This window comes from Salvelinus fontinalis, chromosome 33 (genome assembly GCF_029448725.1).
Source record: "Salvelinus fontinalis isolate EN_2023a chromosome 33, ASM2944872v1, whole genome shotgun sequence".
In the NCBI taxonomy this organism is placed as follows: Eukaryota; Metazoa; Chordata; class Actinopteri; order Salmoniformes; family Salmonidae; genus Salvelinus; species Salvelinus fontinalis.
In genome coordinates, this window is record NC_074697.1 from 23198857 (window position 1) to 23212290 (window position 13434).

The 13434-nt window shown below is 44.5% G+C and overlaps 1 protein-coding gene across 1 annotated transcript; it reads right to left on the minus strand.

The window, feature by feature from the left end:
• Positions 1-5011: 5011 nt before the first annotated feature.
• Positions 5012-7979, minus strand: LOC129831526 (class A basic helix-loop-helix protein 9). Its single transcript, XM_055894891.1, has one exon. It carries the CDS (start codon positions 6603-6605, stop codon positions 5604-5606), a length of 1002 nt encoding a protein of 333 aa, XP_055750866.1. The 5' UTR covers positions 6606-7979; the 3' UTR covers positions 5012-5603.
• Positions 7980-13434: the final 5455 nt, after the last annotated feature.

Below are 13434 nucleotides of genomic sequence, written 5' to 3' on the forward strand. Positions count from 1 at the left end.
GACTCCGTTTCAGCACTGCCTGCCTGGCCTGCACTCTTACTGTACTGTTTTGTCTCAAATATAAAAGGGATGGATGCGTTGCAATTGATGTTTTTTTTGTTGCTCGATGACTATCATTTGTAAACTCTGGCATGCGGACCAAAGATGCAATTTGTTTTATGGTGCCTTGTTACTTAGTTTTACATGTTTTGCTGGTAAACAAATTAGTTGTAATGAGATTAAATGACAGGGCTATAAATTGCTATTACGGGTGCCTCTCAGTAGTGTGGGGGGGGGGGGGGGGGGGGGGGGTATGCTGCTTTTAGTGTAGCTAGCTTAGTCTGATACATAGATGTTGTTGTTCCAGCATTAATGAAGTTATTAGTATGGACACTGGTGCTGCTGGTTTATTTATATTTCTACTGTGACATAATGGATTTAAGCCTCTGGATAAAAAAACTATAACGAATCTGATTCTGTCACATTTACAGTATCTTGATGAAGAAATGCTAAGATAATGAGGACATCATTCAGCTCCCTGAAATCCCTCAGAGCTTAGTTCAAATACTTATCCATCTTTCAACCCCCAAATTGCTTTGATTATAGATGATAAATATGGAGAGTAGGCTGAGTAGGACGTCTTTTAGAGACGTATAGTTATAGGTATATTCAGAAAGAGCCCTTTCTTAGACCGGCTGACTCATAGAGAGAGGAAGGAGAGCTGTCAGGATGTGAGGGTTGTGCTTGGTTAGGGAGAAGCCTGAGCTGTCACCTCCTCCACTGACATGGCCTCAGAGCAGCAGGACAGGACTCAGACCTGGCTGACTGGCTCAGAGCTCAACACTCTCTGACAGCTGACACGCTCACTTCACTGGAGCACTCAAGCAGGGAGACATGACAGAGAGAGAGAGAGAGAGAGAGAGAGAGAGAGAGAGAGAGAGAGAGAGAGAGAGAGAGAGAGAGAGAGAGAGAGATGTGTTAGGAGATCTATCTATTTCACAGTGAGTGTCCTTACTGAGCAAATGTCAAATTGTCTTTTTACCAAATTACCGTACCTATCCTATCCTATCGTTCTGACTTGGTGTACAGGGAGCATACTGTAAGAACGGCCCATGTTCTGAATTCTGGCGCTGTACATTTCAAAAGTGCTGAACAAATAGTTATATTGACTTCGTCTGTCCTAGCTCGCTCATTAATGTCTTAATCGAAATTACGGAGTGCCTCTTATCCGCTAGACGTCCCCTTATGCCATAATTTGTACATCTCAATTGTCAGTAGAAACCACATTTGTTAAAGCAAGTCAGCCATATCAGCCATGTTTTTTTTAAAGGCAGTAAATGAGGCTGAATGAACTGTTTCGCTGCCAGACAAGGCTCCACTGATAGCCAGGTGTAGCAGTGGCAAGGTGTTGGGACTGATATTGGGACTCTGCTGTTGGGACAGCTTTATGTAGGCCCTAACAGTTTGTGGGCACCACTTGTCACCGTTATAGTGCAATTAATGTTTTGTGTTGTGTTGTGTAATGACTTTGCTGGCATGCATCTGAAACATTTTTGGGGGGATTGCCCCACCAAGATTTACATGCTGAGATCGCCACTGTGTATATTTATATTAGGTTCAGTATGAGCTGACAGCACTACTAACGCTGTGTGAGGTGAGGCTGTGAGAGGGGGCATGGCATGGAATTATGGTTCTGGCTAAGGGCTAATGAGTTCAATGGGCGGCCACAACTTTGTGCTGTCATTTTATCACAGGTGAAGGATTCAGAACGGGAGAGAAGGAGTGGGTGGCCGTCAGGCAGGCAGGGAGGAGCTGCAGTGCACAGTGAAAAATCACCTCCTGTCTCCCACCTGTAATGACTGGACTAGCGAGTCAGGGAGAGCGGGCAATGGTTGAAGAGAGAATGAGACAATTGTCTGGAACGGGCATTTTTCTGCACTTGCCGCTGTGTAACTGCCACATTCCACAGCATTAATCAAGGCTGGGGGTGACAGTGAAAAGAAGCCAGCCAGCACAACTGCTGATCTGTTACTGCAGAGAGGCAAATGACGGCAGTGACTTTGAGTATGCTGCAGGAAGGACAGATACAGTCCGACACCACCAGTCTACTGTCAAGAAGTCAAGAAGCAGTGCGGCTTGGCTGGGTTGTGTTTCGGAGGATGTATGGCTCTCAACCTTCGCCTCTCCCGAGTCCGTACAGGAGTTGCAGCGATGGGACAAGACTGTAACTCCCAATTGAATACCACGAAATTGGGGAGAAAAAGGGGTAAAAACAAAAAAATTGTGTTTCTCAGCCTGGAATTCACATCAAGTAACATTCACATTTGCCCAAATGTGGAGTATTTCAAATGTAGTTAGTTTCATTTTTAAATATTTCAGTTTGAAATCTTAAATGAAATATTTCCACCCCCTTTGTTTGCCTTTGTTTTCCTCAGGAGTGATAATCAACAATAGCACTATCTGTCCTTGTCTGAGTATCATCATTGTTTGGGAAAAGCCAGTGTCACTCATTTGTCTGCTCAAGTACCTAATCCTGTGGTGACAAATGTATTCTTTTAAAACTGACAGGAACAGCCTGAGGGCGTCTTGTCTTTGTTCCGGTCTTTGTTTTTACTAGACTCACCCATCTGTCTGACATGTTCTGGTCAGAGGATTTTGTAGTTAGCTTTTCCCAAGATTGTCCATAGTCGTGAACTCCTCATTGCTTAAGCATGCATGCTGTCACAAGGTACAAGGAGGCACATGACTGATTCACAGGTGTCTACCATCTTAATCCCCATTAAACACTTGGCCAGGTATTTTCCCTGTGGCACTGTTGTGTCTGGCTTCTAACCTGAGGTGCGTTCAACAATGGAAATAGTTCGCTAAAGTTAGCTAACATATTCCATTTGTTTTGTGTTAGCCGCAACCGTTCGCTAACAGTCTGAGAAGATAGTGTGCGGCGAAAGTAAGTGTCTGTTTCGGCTTTAAACTGCAGCTAAAAATAATCAAGTGACCATGTACTTTAGAAGTTCTACTATTTTTAGTAGGAATAGCTAAGTCGTTTTCAGTCTGAATATTGTCGCTAAAAAGCCACAGTAATCCTTACAAAAAGTAGCTGTTAGATGTTTCACTGTAACATTTTGGAATGTTCATTCAAATCATTCAACTGAAATTGTTACTCTGGCAACATGTTTGCTGTAACGTCTGCTTCCAACTCACACTCTCAAACACGTAGATCCCCTGAACGCAGCTCACTCTCCAGATCCCAATCACCTGAATTCTGATCACCTGTTCACACACCTGTATGTCATTATCACACGCTATTTAGTTCAGTTCTTTGCACACCATCATTGTGAGGTATTGTTTGTTTTGTGACACACTTCTATTTGGAGCGCTGTTTTGCACTGTAATTTACACCTCCTTTGTATGATAGTGTTTGCCTATTCCTTGCCTGTACTTTAGCCTATCGGATTTCCTGTTATCAACATATTGCCTGATCTTCAGGACGACGTTACTAGCCTTTTCCCTGCCTGTACTGTTGCCTTTTTGGAACCCCTGTGTATGACCTTCTGCCTGCCCCTGGACCCAGGTACATGCCTCCTATTGTGGTCCTTTACAATAAACACCTGCTGCGCCCTGCGCTTGAAACCAGCTCTGTCTCCCATCGTGTTTATTACATTTGTTGCAAACAGAAGCCTTGTTGAACTCGACTCTGGTGTTTTTTTGTTACAAAATATCAGTAGGTATGAGTGTTTCTTTAAATACTAATGGCAGAGAAGCTGGTGTTTGGAGGATATAATGGCACAGGTGTTGTTAGGCCGAGACAAAGTTTTACCCAATCAGCGTTTAGGATTAGACCCACCCGTTGTATAAAGCCTTACAGGTATGGGGGTTTCTGGGGCAACAGTAGTCTTGTTAGCCACCCTTCCAAATCTTGTGGTGTTGATATGAGTGAAGCCTGGGTGGGTGACTGAGGATAGGGCAACAGCAATGCAGAACTGTAAAAGTAAACCAACTGACCAGATTACTCATAATCACCACTGTAATATTGAGACCTCACCCTCCATATCTGTATCTAACACTACACAACATTTTCAGGATTCAGACTTATACATACTGTACATGTGTCTTCCAAGTAGAAGGTATAAATGATGTGACTGCCCTCTGGAGGACACTAACAGTAAAAACTAAATGGTTGATAAGGTTTTTAACTAGAGATGACGTAAGTATCTAATATGCTTGTCAAGTCATGTTATGGAGACATATTTAATTACAGCTCATATGTAAAAGGGCATACAAGTTCACAGTTTAAGTCTGTCTGTCTCTCTGTCTGGAAAATACTGTGTTTCACATCCATAGGAAACGGGGGGAACTACAGTAGTAAGGGAGAACGGTCCTTGACTCTAGTAGACTAAAGCCCTTAATCTCTGTTCCTACTCCTTTATCAGCTTCCTGATCTGTCTTGCTTTTACTGGAATCAGTTTGCTATGATCCTGACTACAACCACCTGTATACCTGCCCTTGATCACGTCTCTCCTATGGCCGTTTCCTCTGTTTGCACACCTCAGGCATTCATTCACTAGTGAGTTTTCTTGCTTTGTGACAAGAAACGGCATGCTGCCAATTGCTCATCTACTCACAAGCACTTAGAGGTCAGTGACTTTATGGCACAGACTTTCCTGAATCAGGGATGTAAAGGACCTGTATAGCAGTGCCATAAACACCTCCCTCTAACCCCCCTCCACACATATTGTTTTCATATTCTGGTGAGAATCAGAAACGGGGTCATTTGATTTTCTCAAAACAGCTTAATTCAAGGTCAATTACATTGCAAGGATGTCTACATGCATAATTGTTTCATTAACCTAAAGGCAATGTGGTTGGCAATACTAATTACAGAATGAGAGACAGGGGGGGGGGGGGGGGGGGGGGGGTTGTAAAGGAGAGACGCAGGGGTAAGAAACCATGCAAATCATTCTCAATAAAGCCCAACTGTATAAACAATCCTCTTATGTTAGAAACATTCCAGACATTAATAACAAAGCCTGTATTCATTTAGTTTTTTCAGTACGGGCGATGCATAATGTTCAGAACATGTTTCATTCTCTTTATTATTACATCATTATTTTTAAATTCTTACATAAATACGAATTTTTGCAGAAGGAAGCACTAGGATTCTCTCATTGAGAAAACAGTCATCTTTCTCATGAAAACATACATAGCTCAGGTAAACAAAAATATAGATGTATATTGTGTTTAGTCCCTCGTGCTCTGTTTTAAGACGAACAACTCATACAGCTCATTCAGTAGCTATATTTAGCACATTATATTCTGCATTAAAAACACATGATGAAATGTTAAAACACATTTATTTTGCTTTTAGGGACTATTGGAGGTAAAACATACACTGTATTCGGCTGTAACATTTAATTTCATCAACACTTTTGTCAATCTGTTTAAACAAGTGTAAGACATTACTAAGAAATCCCCTTGCAAAGCCAAATAGCCAAAGCCATCATTGCAATCCCATTCATACTGTACATACATAGACATATAGACATGTCAGCTTCCCTCTGTTTGACATCATTGTAGACTTTAACGTTGGTGCCCTCCACTAGAGCTCATGTCTTGAATTCATTCAGTCAGTACATGGTAAGGAACTGTTGGTAGCCAGCTGAGCCTTGGAGGTAACCCAGCTGCCACGTGAAGGACACAGCAGGAGAGGAGTCTGAGAAGCTGTCAGTGTGGTTCGGGCGACAATTGGCCCTCACTCCAAACGGGTACCCTGACCCCCCACTCCACTCGCTGCTGATGTAGTACGGGGGGCTGCTCAACTCCTCGTGAGGGTGCGAGGGTGTGTAGAACTGGGTCTCAGTGGGGGAGAAGTGAGCATAGGATGGGGATGGCAGGCACGAAGGGCTGGGGTGTCCTCCTCCTGGGGTGTCTGTGTAGGGCTGGAGCTCTGGAGGCAGAATGATGGGAGCCTTGTGGCCACCGTGATCCTGCAGGGACTGCTGGTGGTGTTGACTCCAATGCAACGGCTTATGCTGCAGACAGTAGGTCTCCACCGGGATCTGGAAGCCCCTCTCTCTCTCCCTGTCCTTCCCCAGGACCAGCATGGCCTCCTCAATTCCAGCCAAGGGCTGCTCTCTGAGGCACTCTGCGTGGGTGCAGGTTGGATGTCCTCCTTGCAGGGCACTGGGGCTGGGGTGGGAGCGCAGGAAGACGGTCAGCGAAGAGATGTGGTTGATGGCACGTCTCAGAGTGGCGATCTTGGACAGTCGCTTGCCGTTGAGGTCATGTTTGAGCACCATGCGCAGTGCATTGAAAGACTGGTTGTAGTCCAGGATACGTTTTCGCTCGCGAACATTGGCGGCCACACGGCGGGATTTGGAGCGGACAGGACGACTGCGTCTCTTCACATCAGGGCAGCTGCCGGCCGTGCCGCCCTTGCTCTCTAAAGAGTTATTTGAGCCAGCCTCGCTGTCCTCGCTGCCACTGTCCTTCTCCTCATCCAAACCCAGCAGAATCCCCTCTTGCTCCTCCTCAGAGAACTCTGACTTGGTGAGAATAGCGTGGCTGCTCATGGCTGGCCTGGTGCCCACACTCCTCCTCGGTACTGTACTCTGAGAAGACAGGCTCATCTCTGTCACTGGTGCCTCTTTCTGCAGACACCTTCCAAGCTGAGGTAAAACTGGTGAAACTCCTCTGGGCTGGTAGTTCCAAGCTCCGGTTCTATCCTACGTGACTCCAATGCAACGGCAGACAGTGCTAGTGTTCAGCCATACCACTCTCCTTCTACTGTCTCTTAGCTCCTTCCAGTGAGTCAGTTCATACCTCTGGATGTCTCTGACAGGTGAGAGGTGCTTTTAAAGACTTGTCTTTTTGTATGTGCCACATTGTAGGAAGGCTTGCCTAAAAGCAAAGTTGTATTATGTGTTTACGAGGGCCCTGGGGGCAAACAGGAGAAGGATCAGTCAACTGCTCAGACACTCACACCCCCTCCTCTCCTCTCCCCAGCCTCCCCAGTCATGCAGGATCTCCTCCGCTTCTGAGGTGCATTATTAGCATTATCAGTGTCACAATGGAACATGAACATGTGATGATATCCAGCAGCATTACAACATTGTGAAAAAAACATGGTATGTTGTTGGAGGGAAGACATTTGTGAAATGCCTGGAATATTTCAGTAGAAATGTTATCTAAAAAATAATGAGTACCCCAAAAATAATGGTGCGTAGAAGAAATTTCTGTAGGCAAGTTTTTGAGTATGAATGTCCTGACAGATAGAAATGCTATCTTAAAAACAATGAGTCACTTTTCACGTCTTAGGAATAGTTTTTTTTAGGACTGAGAAAGCATTGCAGTAGCAGCCGTTGTGATTCACTAGGTCTTGCACACACAGTAGTTGAAAGAGATTAACATAAATTTGCCTTGGAAATACATATTATAAAATGCTCTCAGGATGTTATAACACTATCATCAAATGGCAGTTAGAAATCAACCTTACAAAGAATCACTTAATCAAAGTTCACTTCTTTCGCACCCACACTATTTTATTGTAAAGTATAATATCTTGGGTGTTCTGTGAAAATAATGACTAATTGTGGTTTCACGCCTGACATTTAGTGACTTCATCAGGTAAGCTACATCAATAAACTCTTTACACCTTATAGCTGAGAAAACTGAGCAAAAACACTTATCATCATGTCTGACATGAACATCACATATCTCTACGGCAACAATTAGCCACGTTCTATTGAGTGATTGATACCTTGCCATGGCTAGACTAAGGTACAGTGTAATTTGGATGTCTAGCGTGAAACTGTCATAAATCAAGCTTGAGTGGCCACCAGGACTTGAACAGACAAGGGCCAAGACTTCAAAGCTGGGGGAAAAGAACACAAAATATTTTACAATTATCACCTGTAATCACTGTTGGCTCAAGTGCTGCTTGGCCTCTATTTGCTACCCTGTTTCCCCCTTCTTCCTCCACGGTCTACCCACCTCCTCCACATCCCCGTCCCCAACCCTTCCTCTGTTAGAGGTGAAAAACAGTTTTGATGTGAGCAGAGGAACCATTTGTCTAAATTAATGGATTATGATACTGTAATAGGAAACTTTCATGGTTTGATTTAGTGGCAGCAGCAATCTTCTTCCTCTCACCAAGGTGCCACTTATCTCTTTACGACATTCTCTGACACTCTTTTGCTGATAGCTTATTTTGTACAATGTTTTGCTCTACATATCCCATACAAGTAGAAGAACATAATCAACAAATAAATTAATATCCCTGCAGATGACGTTCGTAAGCAGTAGATTTGACACGTGGGGTCTCGTGCCCTGCGATGTGTGTCAGTGCCATCCCACTGTAGCTCCTAGGGTCTAGAGAGCACTGACTTGGCTACTGACTCTCCTTGTTGAAATACTGTGCTACTCAAATCAAATAAAAGTGTATTTGTCACGTGCGCCGAATACAACAGGTGTAGGTAGACCTTACAGTGAAATGCTTACTTACAGGCTCTAACCAATAGTGTATAAAAGGTGTTAGGTGAACAATAGTTAAGTAAAGAAATAAAACAACAGTAAAAAGACATGCTATATACAGTAGCAAGGCTATAAAAGTAGCGAGGCTATAAAAGTAGCGAGGCTACATACAGACACAGGTTAGTCAGGCTGACTGTGGTAGTATGTACATGTAGATATGGTTAAAGTGACTATGCATATAGGATGAACAGAGAGTAGCGGTAGCATAAAAGAGGGGTTGGCGGGTGGCGGGACACATTGCAGATAGCCCGGTTAGCCAATGTGCGGGAGCACTGGTTGTTCGGCCCAATAGAGGTAGTATGTACATGAATGTATAGTTAAAATGACTATGCATATATGATAAACAGAGAGTAGCAGCAGCGGAAAAAGAGGGGTTGGGGGGGTGCCCACAATCCAAATAGTCCGGGTAGCCATTTGATTACCTGTTCAGGAGTCTTACGGCTTGGGGGTAAAAACTGTTGAGAAGCCTTTTTGTCCTAGACTTGGCACTCCGGTACCGCTTGCCATGTGGTAATAGGGAGAACAGTCTATGACTGGGGTGGCTGGGGTCTTTGACAATTTTTAGAGCCTTCCTCTGACAGCGCCTGGTGTAGAGGTCCTGGATGGCTGGCAGCTTAGCCTCAGTGATGTATTAGGCCGTATGCACTACCCTCTGTAGTGCCTTGAGGTCAGAGGCCGAGCAATTGCCGTACCAGGCAGTGATGCAACCGGTCAGGATGCTCTCGATGTTGCAGCTGTAGAACCTTTTGAGGACCTCAGGACCCATGCCAAATCGTTTTAGTTTCCCGAGGGGGAATAGGCTTTGTCGTGCCCTCTTCACGACTGTCTTGGTGTGTTTAGACCATTCCAGTTTGTTGTTGATGTGGACACCAAGGAACTTGAAGCTCTCAACCTGCTCCACTACAGCCCCGTTAAAGAGAATGGGGGCATGCTCAGTCCTCCTTTTCCTGTTGTCCATAATCATCTCCTTAGTCTTGGTTATGTTGAGGGATAGGTTGTTATTCTGGCACCACCCGGCCCGGCCAGGTCTTTGACCTTCTACCTATAGGCTGTCTCTTCGTTGTCTGTGATCAGGCCTACCACTGTTGTGTCGTCTGCAAACTTAATGATGGTGTTGGAGTCGTGTCTGGCCACGCAGTCGTGGGTGAACAGGGAGTACGGGGGGGGACTGAGCACGCACCCCTGTGGAGCTCCAGGGTTGAGGATCAGCGTGGCAGATGTGTTACACCTACCCTCACCACCTGGGGGTGGCCCGTCAGGAAGTCCAAGATCCAGTTGCAGAGTGTTTAGTCCCAGGATCCTTAGCTTAGTGATGAGCTTTGAAGGTACTATGGTGTTGAACGCTGAGCTGTAGTCAATGAATAGCATTCTCACATAAGTGTTCCTTTTGTCCAGGTGGGAAAGGGCAGTGTGGAGTGCAATAGAGATTGCATCATCTGTGGATCTGTTTGGGTGGTGTGCAAATTGGAGTGGGTCTAGGGTTTCTGGGATAATGGTGCTGATGTGAGCCATTACCAACCTTTCAAAGCACTTCATGGCTACAAATGTGAGTGCTACGGTCTGTAGTCATTTAGGCACGTTGCCTTTGTGTTCTTGGGCACAGGGAATATGGTGGTCTGCTTGAAACATGTTGGTATTACAGACTCAATCAGGGACATGTTGAAAATGTCAGTGAAGACACCTGCCAGTTGGTCAGCACATGACCGGAGCACAGGTCTTGGTAAGCCGTCTGACCCGGCAGCCTTGTGTATGTTGACCTGTTTTAAGTCGTGAGGACGGCTACGGAGAGCGTGATCACACAGTCGTCCGGAACAGCTGATGCTCTCATGCATGCCTCAGTGTTGCTTGCCTCAAAGCGAGCATATAAGTGATATAGCTCGTCTGGTAGGCTCGTGTCACTGGGCAGCTGTGCTTCCCTTTGTAGTCTGTAATAGTTTGCAAGCCCTGCCACATAAGACGATTGTCGGAGCCGGTGTAGTATGATTCAATCTTAGCCCTGTATTGACGCTTTGCCTGTTTCATGGTTCGTCGCAGGGCATAGCAGGATTTCTTGTAAGCTTCTGGGTTCGAGTCCCACACCTTGAAAGCGGCAGCTCTACTCTTTAGCTCAGTGCGAATGTTGCCTGTAATCCATGGCTTCTGGTTGGGGTATGTACGTACAGTCACTGTGGGGACGACGTCCCCGATGCACTTATTGATAAAGCCAGTGACTGATGTGGTGTACTCCTCAATGCCATCGGAAGAATCCCGGAACATGTTCCAGTCTTTGATAGCAAAACAGTCCCGTAGTTTAGCATCTGCTTCATCTGACCACTTTTTTATAGACTGGGTCACTGGTGCCTCCTGCTTTAATTTTTGCTTGTAAGCAGGAATCAGGAGGATAGAGTTGTGATCGGATTTACCAAATGGAGGGCGAGGAAGATCTTTGTATGCGTCTTTGTGTGTGGAGTACAGGTGATCTAGAATTTTTTTCCCTCTGGTTGCACATTTAACATGTTGATAGAGATTTGGTAGAACTGATTTAAGTTTCCCTGCATTAAAGTCTCCGGCCACTAGGAGCGCCGCATCTGGGTGAGTGGTTTCCTTATACAGCTGACTGAGTGTGGTCTTAGTGCCAGCATCTGTCTGTGGTGGTAAATAAACAGCCACAAAAAGTATAGCTGAAAACTCTCTAGGCAAGTAGTCTGGCCTGCAATTTATCACAATATACTCTATATCAGGCGAGCAAAATCCATCTTACCGGAGTGTGCTGTTCTATCTTGCCGGTGCAGCATATATCCCGCTAGCTGAATATCCATACTGCTACTAACTGTGTTGTATGTCTGTTACTGTATGTACTGTATATGTGTCATACCTCTAATTTACTGCGGCATGTACAGCATAGGCACATAATTGACCCATACATGTAGAAGCAACACATGGCCATATCAGTCTCCATTCCTGGAGGAAGGAGTAACCTGAATTTTTTTACATCTTAAGATGATACCGCATGAGAAACAGATCACAAGACAAACCTCAAGCAATACACATACCTATAACATGAAACATACCCATTACAATGTTTGTTTTTTAGGTTCAAACGCACTAGCGAATGATATATATCTCCCCTAAAAGAACATTGACCTTCTTTTTCTTTAACTTCCAAGGCACTGACACTGCTTGAGTGCATGCTTTCAAAAACATTTTTTTAAATGTAGATTTACAACGTCACTTGTTCTCTAAGGCTCTGTAGCTTCACCTGTCAGACTGGACTCTGCTGATCATATCAGCCCAAATGCTGCTGGGGGTCATCACTCTTATCACACACTCATTGAGAGGTCATTGAAGACATTGTTTCCTTCCTGCCTGGGTTTATAGCACGCTGCTTAAAAAGTCATTTAGGCCTACGAGGTACAAGGTGCTTGTTTTGAGCCTTCCCAACAGTTAGCTGCTTTGGCTTACGTGGTGTAAATGGCTATGCACACTACAGGAGGTTGGTGGTACCTTAATTGTGGAGGACGGCCTTGTAGTAATGGCTGGAGCGGAATGGTATCAAATAGAATTTTATCCAATCCAGACATTATTATGAGCCGTCCTCCACTCAGCAGCTGATGCACTCATTTAGCGATAGCATTTCCAACGTTTAACCTTTAAGCTGCTGTCATAGGCGTAGCTTGACTTTTCAGTTTGGGGGTGCTAATTTGGAGCGATTTTGTAGAGGCCTACAATGTAGAATGCCTTGTTGGTCAAATAATCAATTTGAACGAGAAATGTCCATGTCCAGGTTTGTGTCATGCAAAGGTGTTTTTACGTGTGTTTCCTGCACTGACATGGTGAAAGCGATGTGTTTTCCCCATTGCAACTCTAAAGTAAAAGGCAGAGAGTTATTGTTGGTGGAAAAAAGTTGTTTAGGAGAGAATTACAACATTGCCCTTTTCTTGTTCTGCAATTAGGACGTAATTTCTAGGTTTCTTAAACACAGGTCTGCACACTCTGACATGGTGTTCTCTCTATAATTTGAAATTAGTTGTAAAAGCCATAACCTTTCCATGCTAATCATAGGTTGGGTTTTGGAAAAGGTGGGTGGGTCACAACCAGACAATTCCAGTCAGAGCTTTCCCTAAAGAACTGTGAAGAGTAACTGTTTTGCCCATGTCTTCATATCTTATCAATTCATCCCCATGACAATATGACCTTCTGAGTCACCATGACTTCAATGTTAGACTATACCCTCTCACATGTCTTTCCCTTGGTTTGATTGCAGACACGGCTCCTCTCAAGATGGTCCTCTAAGATCTGAGGGGAGGGATAAAAACATATGAAACGTTAAAAAATCATCCTTGTAAATTAAACTATATATCTGCTGCATATATGCCATATTTGCATTTTTTATCAACATCATTTTCATCCATAATTTCTCCCTAACTTTTAATGTCATCAGCCATCACTAGTTTGATGTCCTTTTAGCAGAATGATCCCAGGAGAATCTGAAGCATCTACTTGGTTAGCCACATCCTGGACTGACTGAGAGTCTGTTGGATGAGAGGAAATAAAAGGGAGGATGTACGACCTGTACAGGTAGAGTGTCTGATGGACAAGTCGGAGATAATGCAATACTAGCTGAGGACTGATCCTGGGAACTGAAGCTCAGTGTTTTGGCGGGACTGGCTCTCTGGAGTCTGAGAGAACACAATGGGAACTCTTGCAGTAGCCTAACCTTGTGAAGTTGTGCCATTTGAAGCTTGTCTAATTATACTAATTCTACATCTCTTGTCTCTTCTTAGTGTACAACAACAACTGTTTATAAAAAATAAAAATACATGTGAAGCTTGTGTAGCCATAGTGCCCTTGGCTTTGACCAAAGCTTGCCTCTTGCCTTTTTTGAGCCAGTGTTTAATGCTCTGCACCAACGTCTCCATTCCCTCCTCCACCTGTGGGGTGTTCATT

Bases quoted from the DNA above. Each gene is read 5' to 3' on its own strand.
- LOC129831526 (XM_055894891.1), bottom strand. From the start codon at position 6,605: ATGAGCCTGTCTTCTCAGAGTACAGTACCGAGGAGGAGTGTGGGCACC.